This window comes from Buteo buteo, chromosome 17, assembly GCF_964188355.1.
Source record: "Buteo buteo chromosome 17, bButBut1.hap1.1, whole genome shotgun sequence".
NCBI lineage: Eukaryota > Metazoa > Chordata > Aves > Accipitriformes > Accipitridae > Buteo > Buteo buteo.
In genome coordinates, this window is record NC_134187.1 from 29,892,485 (window position 1) to 29,907,253 (window position 14,769).

Here is a 14,769-nt window from a genome sequence, read left to right on the forward strand (position 1 = left end):
AAAATTGGCAAAGGCTTGTCCAGCTCTGACTGTGGCCTTACACAGCTCTTTGGGAAGACCCTTTTCTTCTGTTTCCATCACTTAGGAGGAGGCACAGAAAACATCACGGCATGTAATCTGCCTGTGCTGGCACTGGTGCTGCAGGCAAAACTCAACACTTCCATCTGTCTGCCTTCCCTTTGCAGGGACTTGCCTAGATTAGGGGTCCTCACGGCTACCTTGGATTACAGTCGATCCTGTCTACACCAGGCATTGCAAACAGGTTAGTTAAAACATAGTTCTACATATATTTGATCTAAGGTAATAGGTATATATTTGGAAATGTGGAGAAAGCCGCCTTCTGTTAGGTTTAAACTTTGAGAAGACAAAACGGTTCAAAAGTGGTAAGTAGTCTCTTTGTGTAGCTGTATCAAAGCCTGTAGGTCTCCTAATGCCTGTTACAGGGGCGAATTGCCACCTTCTTCATCGCTCAGAGTAAGCTCTTGTGCCCAGGTTCAGCCCGTGATAGATTTTTCATTTATGAGTCTCCATGGTTCTAAGGGGATTTTGTATGGGTTGAGTTCTGCAGGTGCTAATTTGATATTTTGATTTGTTTGAGGGTTTTCTTTTTTAATTCTCTTGACTCTTCACAAGGGAATTCTTCCAGCAAGTTTCAGGTGGGTCTGCTGACTGAATTATTTATTAAGCAATCTGCAGCATGCTTGGTGTATTGCAAACAAAATTGATGTGGCATCCGCGCCACCATGTTCACACTCTTGACTCAGATTTTCCAAAGCCTCAAAGTAGATTGTCTCCAATTCTTTCTTCATCAGACCAATAATCATCTCCAAAACAATGTCTTGTAATTCTTTTGAACTTAATATAAGCCCTCTGCTATCAGTAAGGCCTCAGGCTGCCCAAAATGCTCTCTTGTTAATGGACATTTAAAACATGCTGCTTCATAGCACACAAAGCAAAATACTTAACTTTATTACACATCAGCTGTGACTTGATTACTTTTTCCTTTAAAAAATGCATGCGATCCCTCCCAGCTAAGGACCTGAATTCACAAAAGGCTTTGCGCATGAGTTCCTTGTGGAATCAAAACTTTAAATATCTTTAAATACCCTGCAAATGCCATGCATGGAGCAGTTGAGTAAGTGGAGCCTATGTGGGTATGCATTTAATCTCTAGAAGGTTTGTTTTCTCTAGCTGCAAAGCGATCATAAGTGGGTCACCCAGGACCACAGCACAGGGTAGTGATGGAGCTGGGAACAGGACTCGGGTGAACATTGCTCTGGGGCTCTGCCTTACTTTGTTTGGAGAAGAGCCCCTCGTCTCTCAGATGCTATCACAACACGTGCCTCCTGTGTCAGCTTCATGTCAGCCCAGCATCCTGGCATGCACAGAACCACTCCACATAATAGTTCTCATTTATCTTCTTGCCAGAAGTAGGAAGAGGCAATATCCCCAACAAATCAAGAACAAGATTAACTTCAGGAAAAAGTCGTCATTGCTCTGTCGGTGCTGACACCCTTGGATAAGCAGTGCTGGAGAAATGGTGAAGTGTGGCTGTTGTCCTTGCTACACTTGTCTGGCTTTGCAGACATTCTCTTGTGATGCTGCAGTTGCTTTGAGACGTTAAAGTTGAGGTTGAAGGTGGGAATGAGATCCACAACAGAGCAGATGCACTCTTGGATGCAAAGCTCATGTTTATTCTGTTTTTCTGCATGCTGTGCATGCTCCAGAGGAGTTGCTCCTGTTGAGAGTGCTGCTCTATGCAAGCTAGTCTTCAGAAAATTTGTACTCTTAAATACCCTGTGCAAACTCCAAGGGGTGCCTGATTATTAGCACAACACACACTTGAGACTGCTGCGAAGTGTGGCTTTGAGTTTACTTCTTTTTACAGACAGCCTGTAGGTTATTTGCATCAGCTAATAAGGCAAGAGAGAGAGAAAAACATACAGACTAGAGGAGCACAGTCTATTTTGGTTGAAAATGTCTCTTCAGTTTTCCGTGAGACAGCAGCTGCTTGTCAGGTCTGTGCTGACAGAACTTTGAAGCACGCTTCAGTAATCTGTCTGCATTTCTCTGCTTCCCCTTGCTGTTTCCAACATGCTAAAAATCATCAAAACAGTGAAATACTGTCCCGCGGCTGCAGGAAGAGGAATGAGAATGTGTTCCCAGTATCCAATCATCTGCTTATTCTGCCTGTTCTTAAGAATAGAATTTATTGAAGCAATTTATCCTGACTAAATGAGATATAAATCTGAGCACATGTATGTACATACCAGTCATATTCTGTAGTGAATGAGCAGCTAAATCTTTCTTTAAAGAATGAGTGAATCCTCCTGACACTTTGCAAGATCAAGTAAACTGAGGTTTTTGCAGTGTGTTGGTTCCGATTTTTTTAATAGAGCTGCTTGTTATGCTATCAGAAGTAGCTGGCAGGCAGCCTGAAATGCCATTGGGTTTTTGTTTTGTTTTTCCTGCTCTCCATTTCAGTTAGTGTTATCAAAGCCCCAGGAGTGACAGCTGATCCATTTCTTTAATTTCTCAAATAGCTTTTATATGCATCAGAAGCATAAATATGAGCTAGAGAGACCCCAAAGTTCTTCATATTGGTGAAGGCAGCAGGCCGCTTAAGTGACAGCGGTAAGGACAGATCTTTGACCTGTGTTAATTAAAATAGCATAGGGTTGGCTGCCCTGTGAAATACAGCAGTCTCCCTCCATAATAATTATGCTGCATGTTTAACAGTAAGACTTGTTTGTTGATGGAATAAACACATCCCCAACCTCATCCCACGCAACCGAGCTTATACGTAGGAGGGTGATTTAAACAGTCTTCAAATACTTCCAGCACCAGCCTGACTTTGACAGCAAGGGGCATTACAACTGTCCTTTAAAGTTTTGTGACTTTGCTGCTGTCTCAATACCATAGCTTTTAACTTGGAGCTGCTTAATCACTTGACAATTGCTGAATGCAGTGTTGGACTGGCAGAGGACTTCTGATTTTTGTGGTTAGTTTGAGAACAAACTGTAAAGTCTGATGCCCCAGGCTCCCTTTGTAGAGCAGTTCACCAGCATACCTGGCTGTGAGGACTCGGAGAGGAGCCTTCAGGCTCTCATATGGCCACGCGCTTAGCTTGCTAGCTGTAAGCATGGTCATTCCTGGTGCTAATTACACTGTCAAAGCGCTGTTCAAACATGAACCTGTGAGCCCCCGCAAGTGCAAAGTTGTGCCCCTCACTTTGTAGGCAGGTAACCAACTTGTCAAAGCCTGCACAAATCATTGACTAAATAGGGATTAAGAAATTTGGAACTAACGACTCTCACTTCTACCTTCAGCTTGATAGACAACACTGACTGCAGCTCCTGGGAGCCTTGACCGTGCTGAGAGCTGTGGGACAGATCCTTATCTCTTATCAACAAGGAAGAGAGGTGCAAAGTGAGACTGGTCACAGTCTGACCGTTGGGAGGGGGAAAAACAAGGTCCAGGTTGCCCAAGACAGCAATTCTTGACTTTTATTTGGTCTGTATCCTGATAACCATAGTCTTACCTGCCACCATACTGCAGAGGTAATGGTAAAATAGCAGTCATCGAGTTTCCTTTGTGTCTGATCTGATTTCTCTTGTTATTTTCTTACAGAAAGAATACTAATTAGTAGGCTGCCCTCTGCTAGGGGTGGGTGATGGACTAAGCACTGTCTCTTGACTCATTCAGAGCTGTAGTTTTTTGTGCAGCTAAGTGGAAGGTTTAGGTGCAATATTTTTGGACCTTGACTGCAGGTGATAAAAAGTGTTTAATGAGTTTTGTGCTTCTCTTCTTTGCAGTATCAGGGAGTTGATCTGAGCAGTGGTTTGCTATTACAAGAAGGTTTGACCTCTTCATCCCTCCTTGCTAGAGGCTGCTTTTGCATGTTAAAACTTCCTGAGGAAGCCTGGGCTTCTCTGTGCCTCCAGAGCAGGTCATGACAGCGGCTTATATGTCCACTGTTAGGATGCAGCAGATGCATGTAAGTCAGCTACTTCAGGGCCTGAAGGAGATTCCTCTTGGAGGAGGATCAGTTGGAGGTGAGATCCCATTTGTTTAGCAGGCAAGAACAATGGGTCAGTATTTTGGTTTCTCAAGTTCCCAGTTTGAAGCTTTGTTAGAATTTCAGGAGGATGGTACGAAGAGTCCTACCTTTTTAATGTGTCCTCATTCAGACTCATCTTGGTGTCATCTGTACCCGTCACCTCAAGGCTAGTCTTTGCCAGGGTTTAATCTTCCTGGTGAAGACACAGAGCTGCTGTTGTCTCCTGCCACACCACTCTCCAGTTCTGCAAGCCCCATGTCACTTCTGTGTGCTTTTCTGGGGGGCTGCTGTGGTGGGTGGATGTTCCTGGCCATCTTTATTGCCTTTATTATTACGCTTGTCCTATGCGAGGGAGCGTTTTGGCTGCTTGCCTGTTCCATTTGTGAGAGGGCTATTTATCCTTTGCGAGTTCTTGTTTGCATAGGCCCTGGAGTTTTGCTTAATAAATCCAAACATAGTCTAGTGTTGTGGACTTCTCTCCCCTTTTTGTGGGAGAAGAACTGGCAGCTACTTTCTTATAGCTTTTGGTTGTTGCTATTGTGTGGTGTGGCTGAGCCACACTCAGGGAGGGGAATTCCACCTCTTGTAGCCACCCATTTTAGCTGCACACTGCCCTAGCACATGTTAATAGAAAAATAATCTTTTTTTCATATTAAGCAATAATTGATTTCTGTGTCTTTTGCTTTTATTGAAAAGGGGACTGTTTTCTGTAGCACATGCATTCACCCTCTGCTGCTATGTTGCATTCTTGGAGCACTTTCTCATATAGCTCCTAAAAATAACAACTCTCCCCACCCTCTCACTGCTGCTCAGTGTGTGTGTGTGTGTGTGTGTGTGTGCGTGCGTGTATTAATGGTTAGAAATGCAAAAAGCTAACTAAAAGAGCCTGTGTCTTCGTGAATGCATTTTGGCTGCGTTCTGGTTTCATTTCTGCTCTTGGCTTTAGCAGGCTGACATGAGTCTCTGAAGCCAAGTGCTGAACTTGGAGTAAGAGATGCTGGAAGCAACATGAACAGCCAGAACATGTTCGCACAGTAAACCCCCTGAAGAGATAGCATTTGCTTTATTATAGCTTTTTAAAATCCTGCTATAAAAATATCAGTGGGTGGAGGGAACCATTATTTCTTGAATTTGAGGTGGTGGGGGTTACTTTATTTACTCTTATTTTTTATTAATAAGAATAGCTTCACTTGTAGCATAATAGGACTGAGTGTTTTGTTATCCTTGGCTATAATCTGTGATAAACTACCCCTGCCATCAGCCTTGTAGTTTACCCACTAGGGAGCCAGATTATTGCCTTGTAAAACGGAGCACCACTCCTATAATCCCTTAATTAATTAAATGACAAATTTTAGTTCTCTCCCATTGAAAATATAACTTGTACATAGAGAGGACTTGGATTTATTTGATCGCTTCTTGCTTGCACTTTTCTTTTTTTTTCCTGTAGATTGTCACTGTCTTTGCTTATGTGTCTGTACTTTCTACTGTAAATACTAAGGGAGGGTGAAGCAGGCTGTGCCCTTCCTCAACACCCTCCGTTGGGGGGGGAGTTTCGTAGGTCTTTGCTGCACCGGCCAGTCCTTTCCAAGAGATGAGTGTTGTCCCCATCTTGCAGGTGGTGACACTGAGATGCAGAAAGTCCCTTGACCCTCTGGAGAATTGGTGGTGGGCCTTGGTGGGAGCGCAGATGTGGAAAACTCCTGTCCCTTTCCTACCCATTGGCCCATACTGTCTCACTTTGTCACAGTTACCTGTGAGCTCTTCTAGCTGCGATGCAGTGCTTTCTCTTCATACGTGAAAAATTGACTGGGCCCTCCAAAGTCTTATTTAAACTTGGGTTGGATTAATTTCTCTTCCCTGATCATGTCTGGGGCACAAAGAGATCCTCCTTCCCTGTGAGCATGGCGTTGATTAATTACAGCCCTGCAAAGGGCAGCTTCTGCTCTTGATATTTTTAATTTTTTTAGCTTATTTAACAATTTCCTCTTCTCTCCTCTCTCCTCAGCTTAGCTCAGCTGCATGAAATATGGGAGACGACAGGCCGTTTGTGTGCAATGCCCCTGGCTGTGGACAGGTACGTTTACAGTATACTTTATTGTGAATGTGTCGTTGTGAATCAAAGTGGCTGTTTTATCACTGAGGCAAAGAGTTTAAAGCCGGTGTTTTACGTGATCACTGGAGGTAATCAGATCAGAGGATTTGCAGTGTGTAAATCCAGGTTATGAGCAAGTGCAGGCACTCCAAAGTAATGAAATCTGCCTTGCTTTGTGGCGTATTGTTATTCTGCTGGTGTTTTCCATGAGACCCACGCAGCCCAGAGAAAACATGCTGATCTCTTGTTAATGTTTTCTGATAACATTGCTCATCTTCTTTCAAGGCTATTTAACCAAAGGACAGATACTCGTTCTCTGTCGGGATAAGTTAGCTGCTGTAGCATATTCTGTAAAGCAGCTGAGAATGTGACAGTTGATGGTTTGTGTTACGTGAACCCCAAACTGCTGTAGTCTATTTTGGGCTTGAAAAAAAAAACAACAAAAAACAACAAAAAAACCCCAAACCCAAACCATTGTGAATTTTTCCTCAAAGGACAGCATGCTAGAGTTGGCTATGGCCTTGCAAAACTTTTGCTCGCTTTCCTAGGGCAAACGATTATTGCTTTGAATGAGTCACATCCCCTTTTCAGTCATACGACCTTTCTCGTAGGCTCACCTGCCTGGGAAGGCACCTTTCCGTTGCGTTTTGCTTGGTTCTGCAATAAAGATAGTGCTTTCTCAAAGCCAAGCTTAGGGTTTCTCTGGCACTCGGTGGCGCAGCGTCTTGGCGACTCACACGCTGTATTAATGGGAGGAACAGGGGAATTGTGCAATTACTGCTGGGGCTATTTGAATGGGAGCTATTAGAAACGGGGGCTTCTGTGGAAGTACAGCCCTGTGCAGAGTCCAGGGAGAACTGGGTTTGTCTGTTCTGAAGTGTTTGAACCTCAGAATGCTAAGATGCCTTTTCTAGGGGAAGGAGTGGGGTAGAATTGTGGCTTTTAATTAGATATTTAGTGAAGTGCACACACTTTGTTTTCCTGGCTGCAACCGTTGGATGTCGGGTTGCCAAACAATTATGGCTGTGACGCGTTTGGGAGCTCTAACCGATCCCAGGGTACTCCCCCTCTCCCATCTCCCCCCCCTAATTCTTCAGTGTATTTAATATCTTAATGCCACTTGTGGGTCTCTCAATTGCAATTAAAGATAATTCTGCATCCCCAGGGCATGTCCTCTGAGACTGCATGTGAATTCTGTGACGCATTTATTTTTATAGCACAGAAATGGGTCAAAAATCTCATCTGGTAACTCTTGGGGACTGAGGCTCTTTAAAAACACACAGTTAGGACTTCTCAGTTTTTTGGTCATTCTAGCACTAGTCTCATCTGAAGCATTTTCTATCCACTTGCAGGTGATCTTCCTTTTTTTTTTTTTTGTAGGCTTCTTTTTATCTTGAACTTCTTTGCCTGTGAAATTGTGCAAGTCATTTATAAAATGTATTAGCTGTATTTGAGCACTTAATGATGTGAGGACTTCAATCATACAACCTTAAAATCGGATTCAAACAAGCAATTAAGGCAAACAACAATGTATTTAAATTTAATCTCCCACAATCTCCCACAAATGACATATAAAGGTGGTTGCTTCCTCCTTTCGCTGTTCCAGACTGCTGCTTATGGGTAATTCTGACAATTCTTCATGTTAATATTGAAATGTTAGAATCCGGGTAATTCATACCGGTATGATTCATTGTGATCTAACCTGACCTCGTGCACAGTTTCCTAGAACGTCCTTCAATACCTGTTCAAACCAGAGCATGTATTAAATAATGATGATCCAAGCTTGATTTAAAATATTTCCAGTGATGGAAAATTCACCACAGCCCTTGGTTAAGTTGTTCTAATAGTTAATTGCTCTCACTGGTGAGGAAAAATTATGCCTTATTTCCAGTCTAAACCTGTTCAGCTGCAGCTTCCAGGCTGTGGATCTTGTTAATTTTTGTTTGTTAAACAGAAGATCCTTCCTATCAAATTTCTGATGTCTGTAGGTATTTGCTGACTGATCAAGTCATCCCTTAACAGTCCTTCAGACTAACTAAATACATGGAGCTCCGAGTGTCTCCCTATAAGTCCTAATGTTTTACATGCATTTTTTGTCCTGTATTCTGTACATCAGCTTCACGTTGAAGGTTTTTAAGAGCCTTAACAAATCCTGCTCACCGCTAATGCGCAGCAGTACCGCTGTGGAAGCACAGTGGTTCCCGAGAGCTGTACAGACCGCTGTGGAACGATCATCAGCTAAAATGAATGTTCGATGAGTTGTGCTTTCTGGGGCAAGTGGAGTAAAATTGGGTCATTGCAATGAGCTGGACAGGATAACACAATTGGTAGCTTTGAATATAAAAAATAAATCCGAATTTGAAGTTGGGGGGCTGGTGGTGGCCAGCAGCTGTCCGCAGGGCTCGACCTCTGAAGCGTGTGCTGCATTGTTTCCCCAGCAGCTTGTGCTGCCTTCTGGCACTAAACCCTGACCCTTGACAAGCCACTGTGGATCATCCCATCAGAAATGGCTTCTTTGTGTGGACTCATGTTGAAGTGAAGCCTTAATAAGGGTCAGAGGGGACTGCACCTATCTCGGTTCATTCCCTCATTCCCAAAGATCGAGACCCTTGTCTTCAAACACAGGGAACAAAAAGGGGCAGTCATCTCTGTGTGATCTGCTTCAGAAACATCCTGACCTTCCCACAGGTGCTGAGGGCCTATGGCTCCCGTCAGAGTCTGTACGATCCAGAGTTTTGAGCTTTCTCTAAGGTAATCACACAGGCATACAAATGCACGCCCAAGTGGTGCTGTGTTACTGCTTATAGCACGGGAGGCTTTTTCCCAGCTCAAAACCAAGCCAAACTGTGGCTGGCACTGGAGAAGGGAGACTTGTTTGCAGGATTCAGCCTTTTTTCCTGATTTTCTAAGACCTTCGGGTGCATTTTGCTTAGGAAAAAAGCCATTTGAATGGGAGAGTGTCGGTGACTGTTGAGCCTCTTGGGTTATCAGGGTCAACATTTTTGGGATAACGCCTGGCACGCTGGGTCCTTTCACCACCATGGCTCCAGCATCTCTGTTCCTTTCTCATTTCTAAACCTTTGATCCCGTGCCCGATCCATTGGCGTGTTTTTATCCTTGCAGACTCCTGCTCTTTTGGGTATTCCCCTGTTTGAGGAGTGCACTTTGGTTTTGGTGGGCTGCTCCCGCTGCACAGGAACAGGCTGCTTTGGTCCTGAGCAAGATGGGATGGGCTTCTGGATTTCACTGTCAGCTGGGGCAGTGGGCATGGGGACAAATCGCCTGGTCCTTTTCCGCTCGCTAAAATTAGTGATCTGCCTCTTGCAAACGCTGCATTGAGACATGCAGTAGCATGGGAGGTCACGGGAGAAGGAGAAGGTAGAGCAGAGCCAAACTAATTTGAACAGGAGACTGGAGACAATTACTGTGAAGCTAGTGGTGATTTCCCCCATTTAGTTTAAAGGGAAAGAAAAAAGTGATTTTGCTTTCTGGTGTAATTTCTTTGAACCATTAGCTGCCTCTTTCCCTCTGTAGCTGGTACCAGCCCCGTCTTTTATGCTGTATGCCCCGTTTTCCTCCTTTTCCTTCACTGTTTCTATGTAGGAAAAGGCTGTAAAGCTAACTTTTCAGGGAAGTGAGGAGGGGGAAGAGGGAATAGCCACCGAAAATAGATAAGCAGATCTTGCTGTACCCCCCATATCATCACAGCTAGTGGGCTTTCAGTGGGTATGTAAACATGTTTTGGTTGCTAGGTCTTTAATGGTTGTTATTTTTGGATTCTGTACACGATCACTTCCCAACAGTGAGTCTGCTGTGACACAGCTGACTTCTAAATGTGCCACATATATACTGCTTTTAAAAAAGATTCTTCTCAAGGTCATTTATCTGGTTTCTTCTCTAAGAGGACAGGTGACGCATTTTTCCCTGACCCCCTTCCCCCTGGCCCCCTCTGCACAGAGGGACAAGAGCTATTCTCCAGCAGGGACATGGCCCTCCCATGCCGCTGTCTGAAGGCAAGGAGGGAGGTAGAGGCAGGCCCCTGCCTCCGAAATGTCTGCAGAAGACGTAGAGCAATGCCTCAAGTAAGGCTTTCATTGAATCTGTTAAGTGAAACTAATCTGGGGGTGGTGTGCGCTGCTAATCATTATTAAAATCTTCTAATCCCATTTAAAACATACTGAGTGATGAAAGGCAGCCTTAGTGCAACCAAGTGTTAGCTGTAAACTTTAGCATTGCCATTAAAGTTGAAAGGTATTAACTAAGTCTATATAATGAGACAGCTCTGACTCATTAACACAGGGTAATTAAAACTTCGGCCGTCCTGTCTAAGGCATCTAGAGCAAAGGTCTGGAAGGAAGGCGGGGGCTTCGGATGCTCTGGTGCTGCTTCATTACCATAAGCTAGTGGTGGCAGAGGGAAGTTGCTCAAAGTCTGGCTCTATATCCTCCCTTATAAAACTGTGTCAGACCCTTCTCAGGGTGCCTGATGGGTGATTTGAGGAGTCAAGCTGGCAGTGTGAAATGTAGATTGGTGGATAGAGGTGCCTCTCCAACAGTTGTGCTGCTTCTGCTCTTCTCCTGAAGGCTTCAGGAGTGCTGGTTGCTTAAGGCTTTATGAAGTGTCATAATGGAGGAACATCTTTATTAATAAAACTGTTTGGTCCACTCCTGTTGCCCAAACTAATGGAGGAGCCATAATATTGAATGTATTCTACTGGGACCAGGACTTACCCTAGCCCCTGCCTCCCCACTCCACACCATTTCACTTTTTATAAGTGACACAAATCATCACTCAGGCCCTAATTCCAGCACTACAGTTATACAGGCCATTTCCTCAAACAATCGTTTGCTTTTTTAAACCCACCCTTAATTTAACAATTTATTCCCCTTAAACCCATGCCACTGAGGTGATGCTCGTGCAGTGTCCGAGAAACGTGGAGCCCAGAACTTTCACGAGGCCAGAAAATGATTTTTCTTCTTTGTGGTTTATTGTATCCTCTTATCTTGTCATATAATAGAAATAATGTTTATGGCATTGAGGCCTCAGCATCACTTGGCATTTAACCAACCTCAAAAGCAGTTTATTGCTTTGTATACTCTGCTGCCATGACCATTATCCCTTAAATCTCTATTGCTTTGTAATATACGAGGCAACAAATGGCTTCTGCGATTGGTTAAATGTGGAACTGAAACTAAGGTGTGTTTTGTAGCTTGTATAATCCAAATGAATATAGATTATTCTTTTTATATGAGTCCTGGTGTAGAGAGGAAAAAATGGCCCTCTTCTCTTTCCAAGAAGCAGTGAGCTCTTCTTGTCACAGTTCAAACTTTCGAGTGGCCCAGGACATGCACAGTCCCTTGGCCTCTTGGAGGTTTGCTGTGGGATTTCCAGCCATGGAGTTACTGCTGTCAGCAGCCTGAGCTGTGATTTGTACCGGTGTATCTCCATCCCAGTTTCAGGTAGGGACCAGCTCCGCCAGTGCGAGGAAGGAGTCTTGTCCCTGTCTCTGCAGGTCTGTCAGTGGCTGAATGTCCTCAGTGGAAACAGATCATTCAAGACAAGCTATTGTGATTAAGAGAGGCAGAATAATATAGTGAAGCAAGTAGGCAGGCGTGTAGAGCAGTCCAGAGGTGGGAAGAAGAAAGTGCCCATGCCCACTTACTTTACAACAAAGCATCTTTCTTTTGAGATAATTTCAAAGGTTTGCTTTGTTACCGTCCTTCTTTCCTTCCAGTTATGGCATGAAGCAAAAGGTAAGAAAATATTCCCTGTCTCGAAGCTGCCGGGAGCCTTCTTTACTTATCTGAGAAAATCCAAAGGGATGTCTCAGCCCTGCTGGAGCTTGCTGCCAGCCCTTGCCAGGACCACGCATGTGCAGGACACGAATGTGTTCGGTTTGAATATGAGCATGTACAGAAAGAAATACTTGTGTGTTGATTTAACAGCCTCCTTAGAGTCTGCCTCTTGAGACTTTGTTCCTGAAGCTTATGAAGGGAAGCCAGACAAACTGCCTAAGAAATTCAGAGAGTTAAAATTGAATCTTTGAGAAACTTCAGCCCAATTGGCTACCTGCTGTTAGAGCAAACAGGAATTTAAATGGTTATTAAGCAGAGTTATGACACCCTGTCCTCCAGTAGAAATTGTTACTGTCCTGGCACGAAAACTGAGTGGGACTGGACTTGGACACAGGCGTAGGGTGTTTTTCCTAAAGAATTCAGACTCCTAACACCCACTGATTTAATGAGGTAGGAGCCGTTATGTCTTTGGAAATTGGAGGCTTATTAATCAGGAGAATGGCTTCTGTGGAGCAGGGTGGATAATGCTAATCGCCAAAGCTGGATAGGTGTGGTGAGGGTGGCAAGCAAGAGCAGGACTTGCAACTGCCCCTTCCAGGGTTATGTGGCACGATCGACATCAGGTCTCAGTTCCAGGGGCCCCCAGGTGACCTGGACACCACGATGTCATGGGGCTGGATGCCGTGTGTCACCAGGGGACCCAAGCAAAGGGCTGGATCACACGGGAAGCAGATCCCATCCGCCTGCGAGCCCTTGCAGGTGGCCCCAGGCAGCACAAGACTTCGCCTGCATGCCCAAAAGGGTTGGGGTCGAGCTGCAGCTGATGCCCCCAGCTACCAATCAAATATTAAAATGAAAAATTGTGGATGTTAATGATGGATCGAGAATAAAATCTTCCGAGCTTTCTGTTATGCTTGGGCACAGATACCCCTTGTCTGTAGTTAGCATGCAAAGTCACGTATATGTTGTGTCCCTACTGCACCCAAGTGATTTGAAGAGCTGAGCCATAAACTAGAGTTTCTTTTCTGTTTTTTAAATTGAAGGAAACGTCTGAAGCTCTGTGGCGAGGAATTCCTAGCTGTATACGCCTGCTTGCTTCACATCTGCAGCTTTTTATTTGAAGCTGCCACAGCTGAAATAAAATTCAACAGAGAAACATCTTGGTTAAAGGTCTTCTATTATTTTACAGGAATGCAGGTTTCCAGAGTTAATTATTTATTTCAAATTAAGGCCTTTACAGCTGCAGTACCTGTACATCAAGCACAAAATGGCAGATGCTACACAAATCTCCAAGCGTTTACAGTATGTAATGGGTCCGTGTAAAAGTAGTGGTTGGTTATAGTAACTCTTGAGGTAGTTAGCATCAAAAGAAGTGAATTAATTTGAATTGTAACTCATGTATTGTCAGCAGAGTAAAATGATATCTCCCACCTCTTGCTGAAGGTATTTTTGGAGGTGGGGAGGGGAAAGCTAATTTTGAATAATAATAAGCTTGAGAAGGCATCTGAAACCAGTAAACGTTTATTTTTTACACTCCTATAACTTAAAAACGGCCAAACCAATTTAAACCAAATTGGATAATAAAAAATATTGCTCCTAGGCTGAGCCCCTGTATGCCAAGTTCCAGCCTAGAATGAATTTTTATGACCAAATTATAAACCCCCTAGAAATGAAGGTTTAAAATGGAAATGTTGACAGACCTTTAACTACAAAAGCACTATAATAGAACTTCTTTTTTTATAAAATGGCTGTTTTAAAATATAATTAAGACTTAAATATTATTTAATAGCAGCATTTCCTGTAAGTTAAAATCTTTATCATTCCTATGGCTGGGATTCATTGCCAGTTCTGAGAATGCCAGCTCTGCTTTGCATTTGAAGCACGTGTGCAGTGCTGAACCGACACAGACACTTGTCTGTCAAATGGAAATGGGTCTGGACAGCTTTCCAAATTCCCCTTTTCTAAATAAGAGCCTGAATGCCAAAGGACTCGCTGGACCTCTGCACAAATCCTGTGGCTCTGGGAAGAAACTGCCGTGTAAGCCTCTGCCAAAGACTCAACTTTTAATAATGTGAAATGCCGGTGGTTCATTCTTTGCAGGAAAACATGTTTGCATCCCCTCTGGCTGATTAGGTATTAATTAGGAGTTGTGCTTTTAGCGTGATGGCTGCTTTGGTGTTCTCAGCACATGCTGACAGCCTTTCAGGGCACTTTGGAAAGCCAGGGACCGAGCAGCCGGTCTGGCCGTGATGAATCTGGAAGCCCCTCGTGCTGCAGAAGGACGGCTCTCTGAGCCGTCCTTGCAGGAAAAAGGCTTTTCTTTTGCAAGGGCTTTGCGCAGTCTTCTCCCCCCTCCCGGAGGGGTGCGCTTGCTGTCGCAGCTCCAGGCTGCAGTCATCCCCAATGCCCTTTTTATTAGCGCTGGTGCCGGGCGATGGCCTCGTGCCACGGGGCAGGATGGTGCTGTGCAGCTGTCACACCCCACCCAGCGTGTGGGGCTTGGTTTTCATTCCTGCCCCCTTTCTTGGACTTGCTAATTCCTCTATTTTGCTGCCTTTCTTTCCTCCCCCCCTTCCCCATGTGAAATGCTGCCGTTTAAAAATAACCCCTGGATGGTTGCTGCAGTGCCACAGATGCAGGGATTGTTGCAACACCTGGTTCCTGTACTGGCATATGGCCGGCTTGAAAGTGGAACTAGCGGTGGGAGAGTAACAGTTACTGCATGGTGTCCTCGCTGTTTTCCTGCTGGTTTTCTTGCTCTCTGCTGTCCTTTTGCAGGCGAATAAGCTTCCCGGCTTTAATCCTGCTGCCAAATACCTTCT

General features: G+C 44.3%; 1 protein-coding gene across 7 annotated transcripts in view; it reads left to right on the forward strand.

The window, feature by feature from the left end:
• LOC142041034 (cyclic AMP-dependent transcription factor ATF-7) overlaps window positions 1-14,769 on the forward strand; it is a 70,339-nt gene that overhangs the window by 14,967 nt on the left and 40,603 nt on the right. For 4 of the 7 annotated variants that reach the window (XM_075049552.1, XM_075049556.1, XM_075049557.1 and 1 more), the window contains exon 2: window positions 6,066-6,134. In XM_075049552.1, coding sequence (XP_074905653.1) covers window positions 6,087-6,134 — 48 coding nt within the window. In that variant the 5' untranslated portion in view covers window positions 6,066-6,086. Of the gene's footprint in view, window positions 1-185; window positions 263-6,065; window positions 6,135-10,182; window positions 10,235-14,769 lie in introns of those variants that run through there. The other 3 variants (XM_075049553.1, XM_075049554.1, XM_075049559.1) reach the window with 2 other exon arrangements.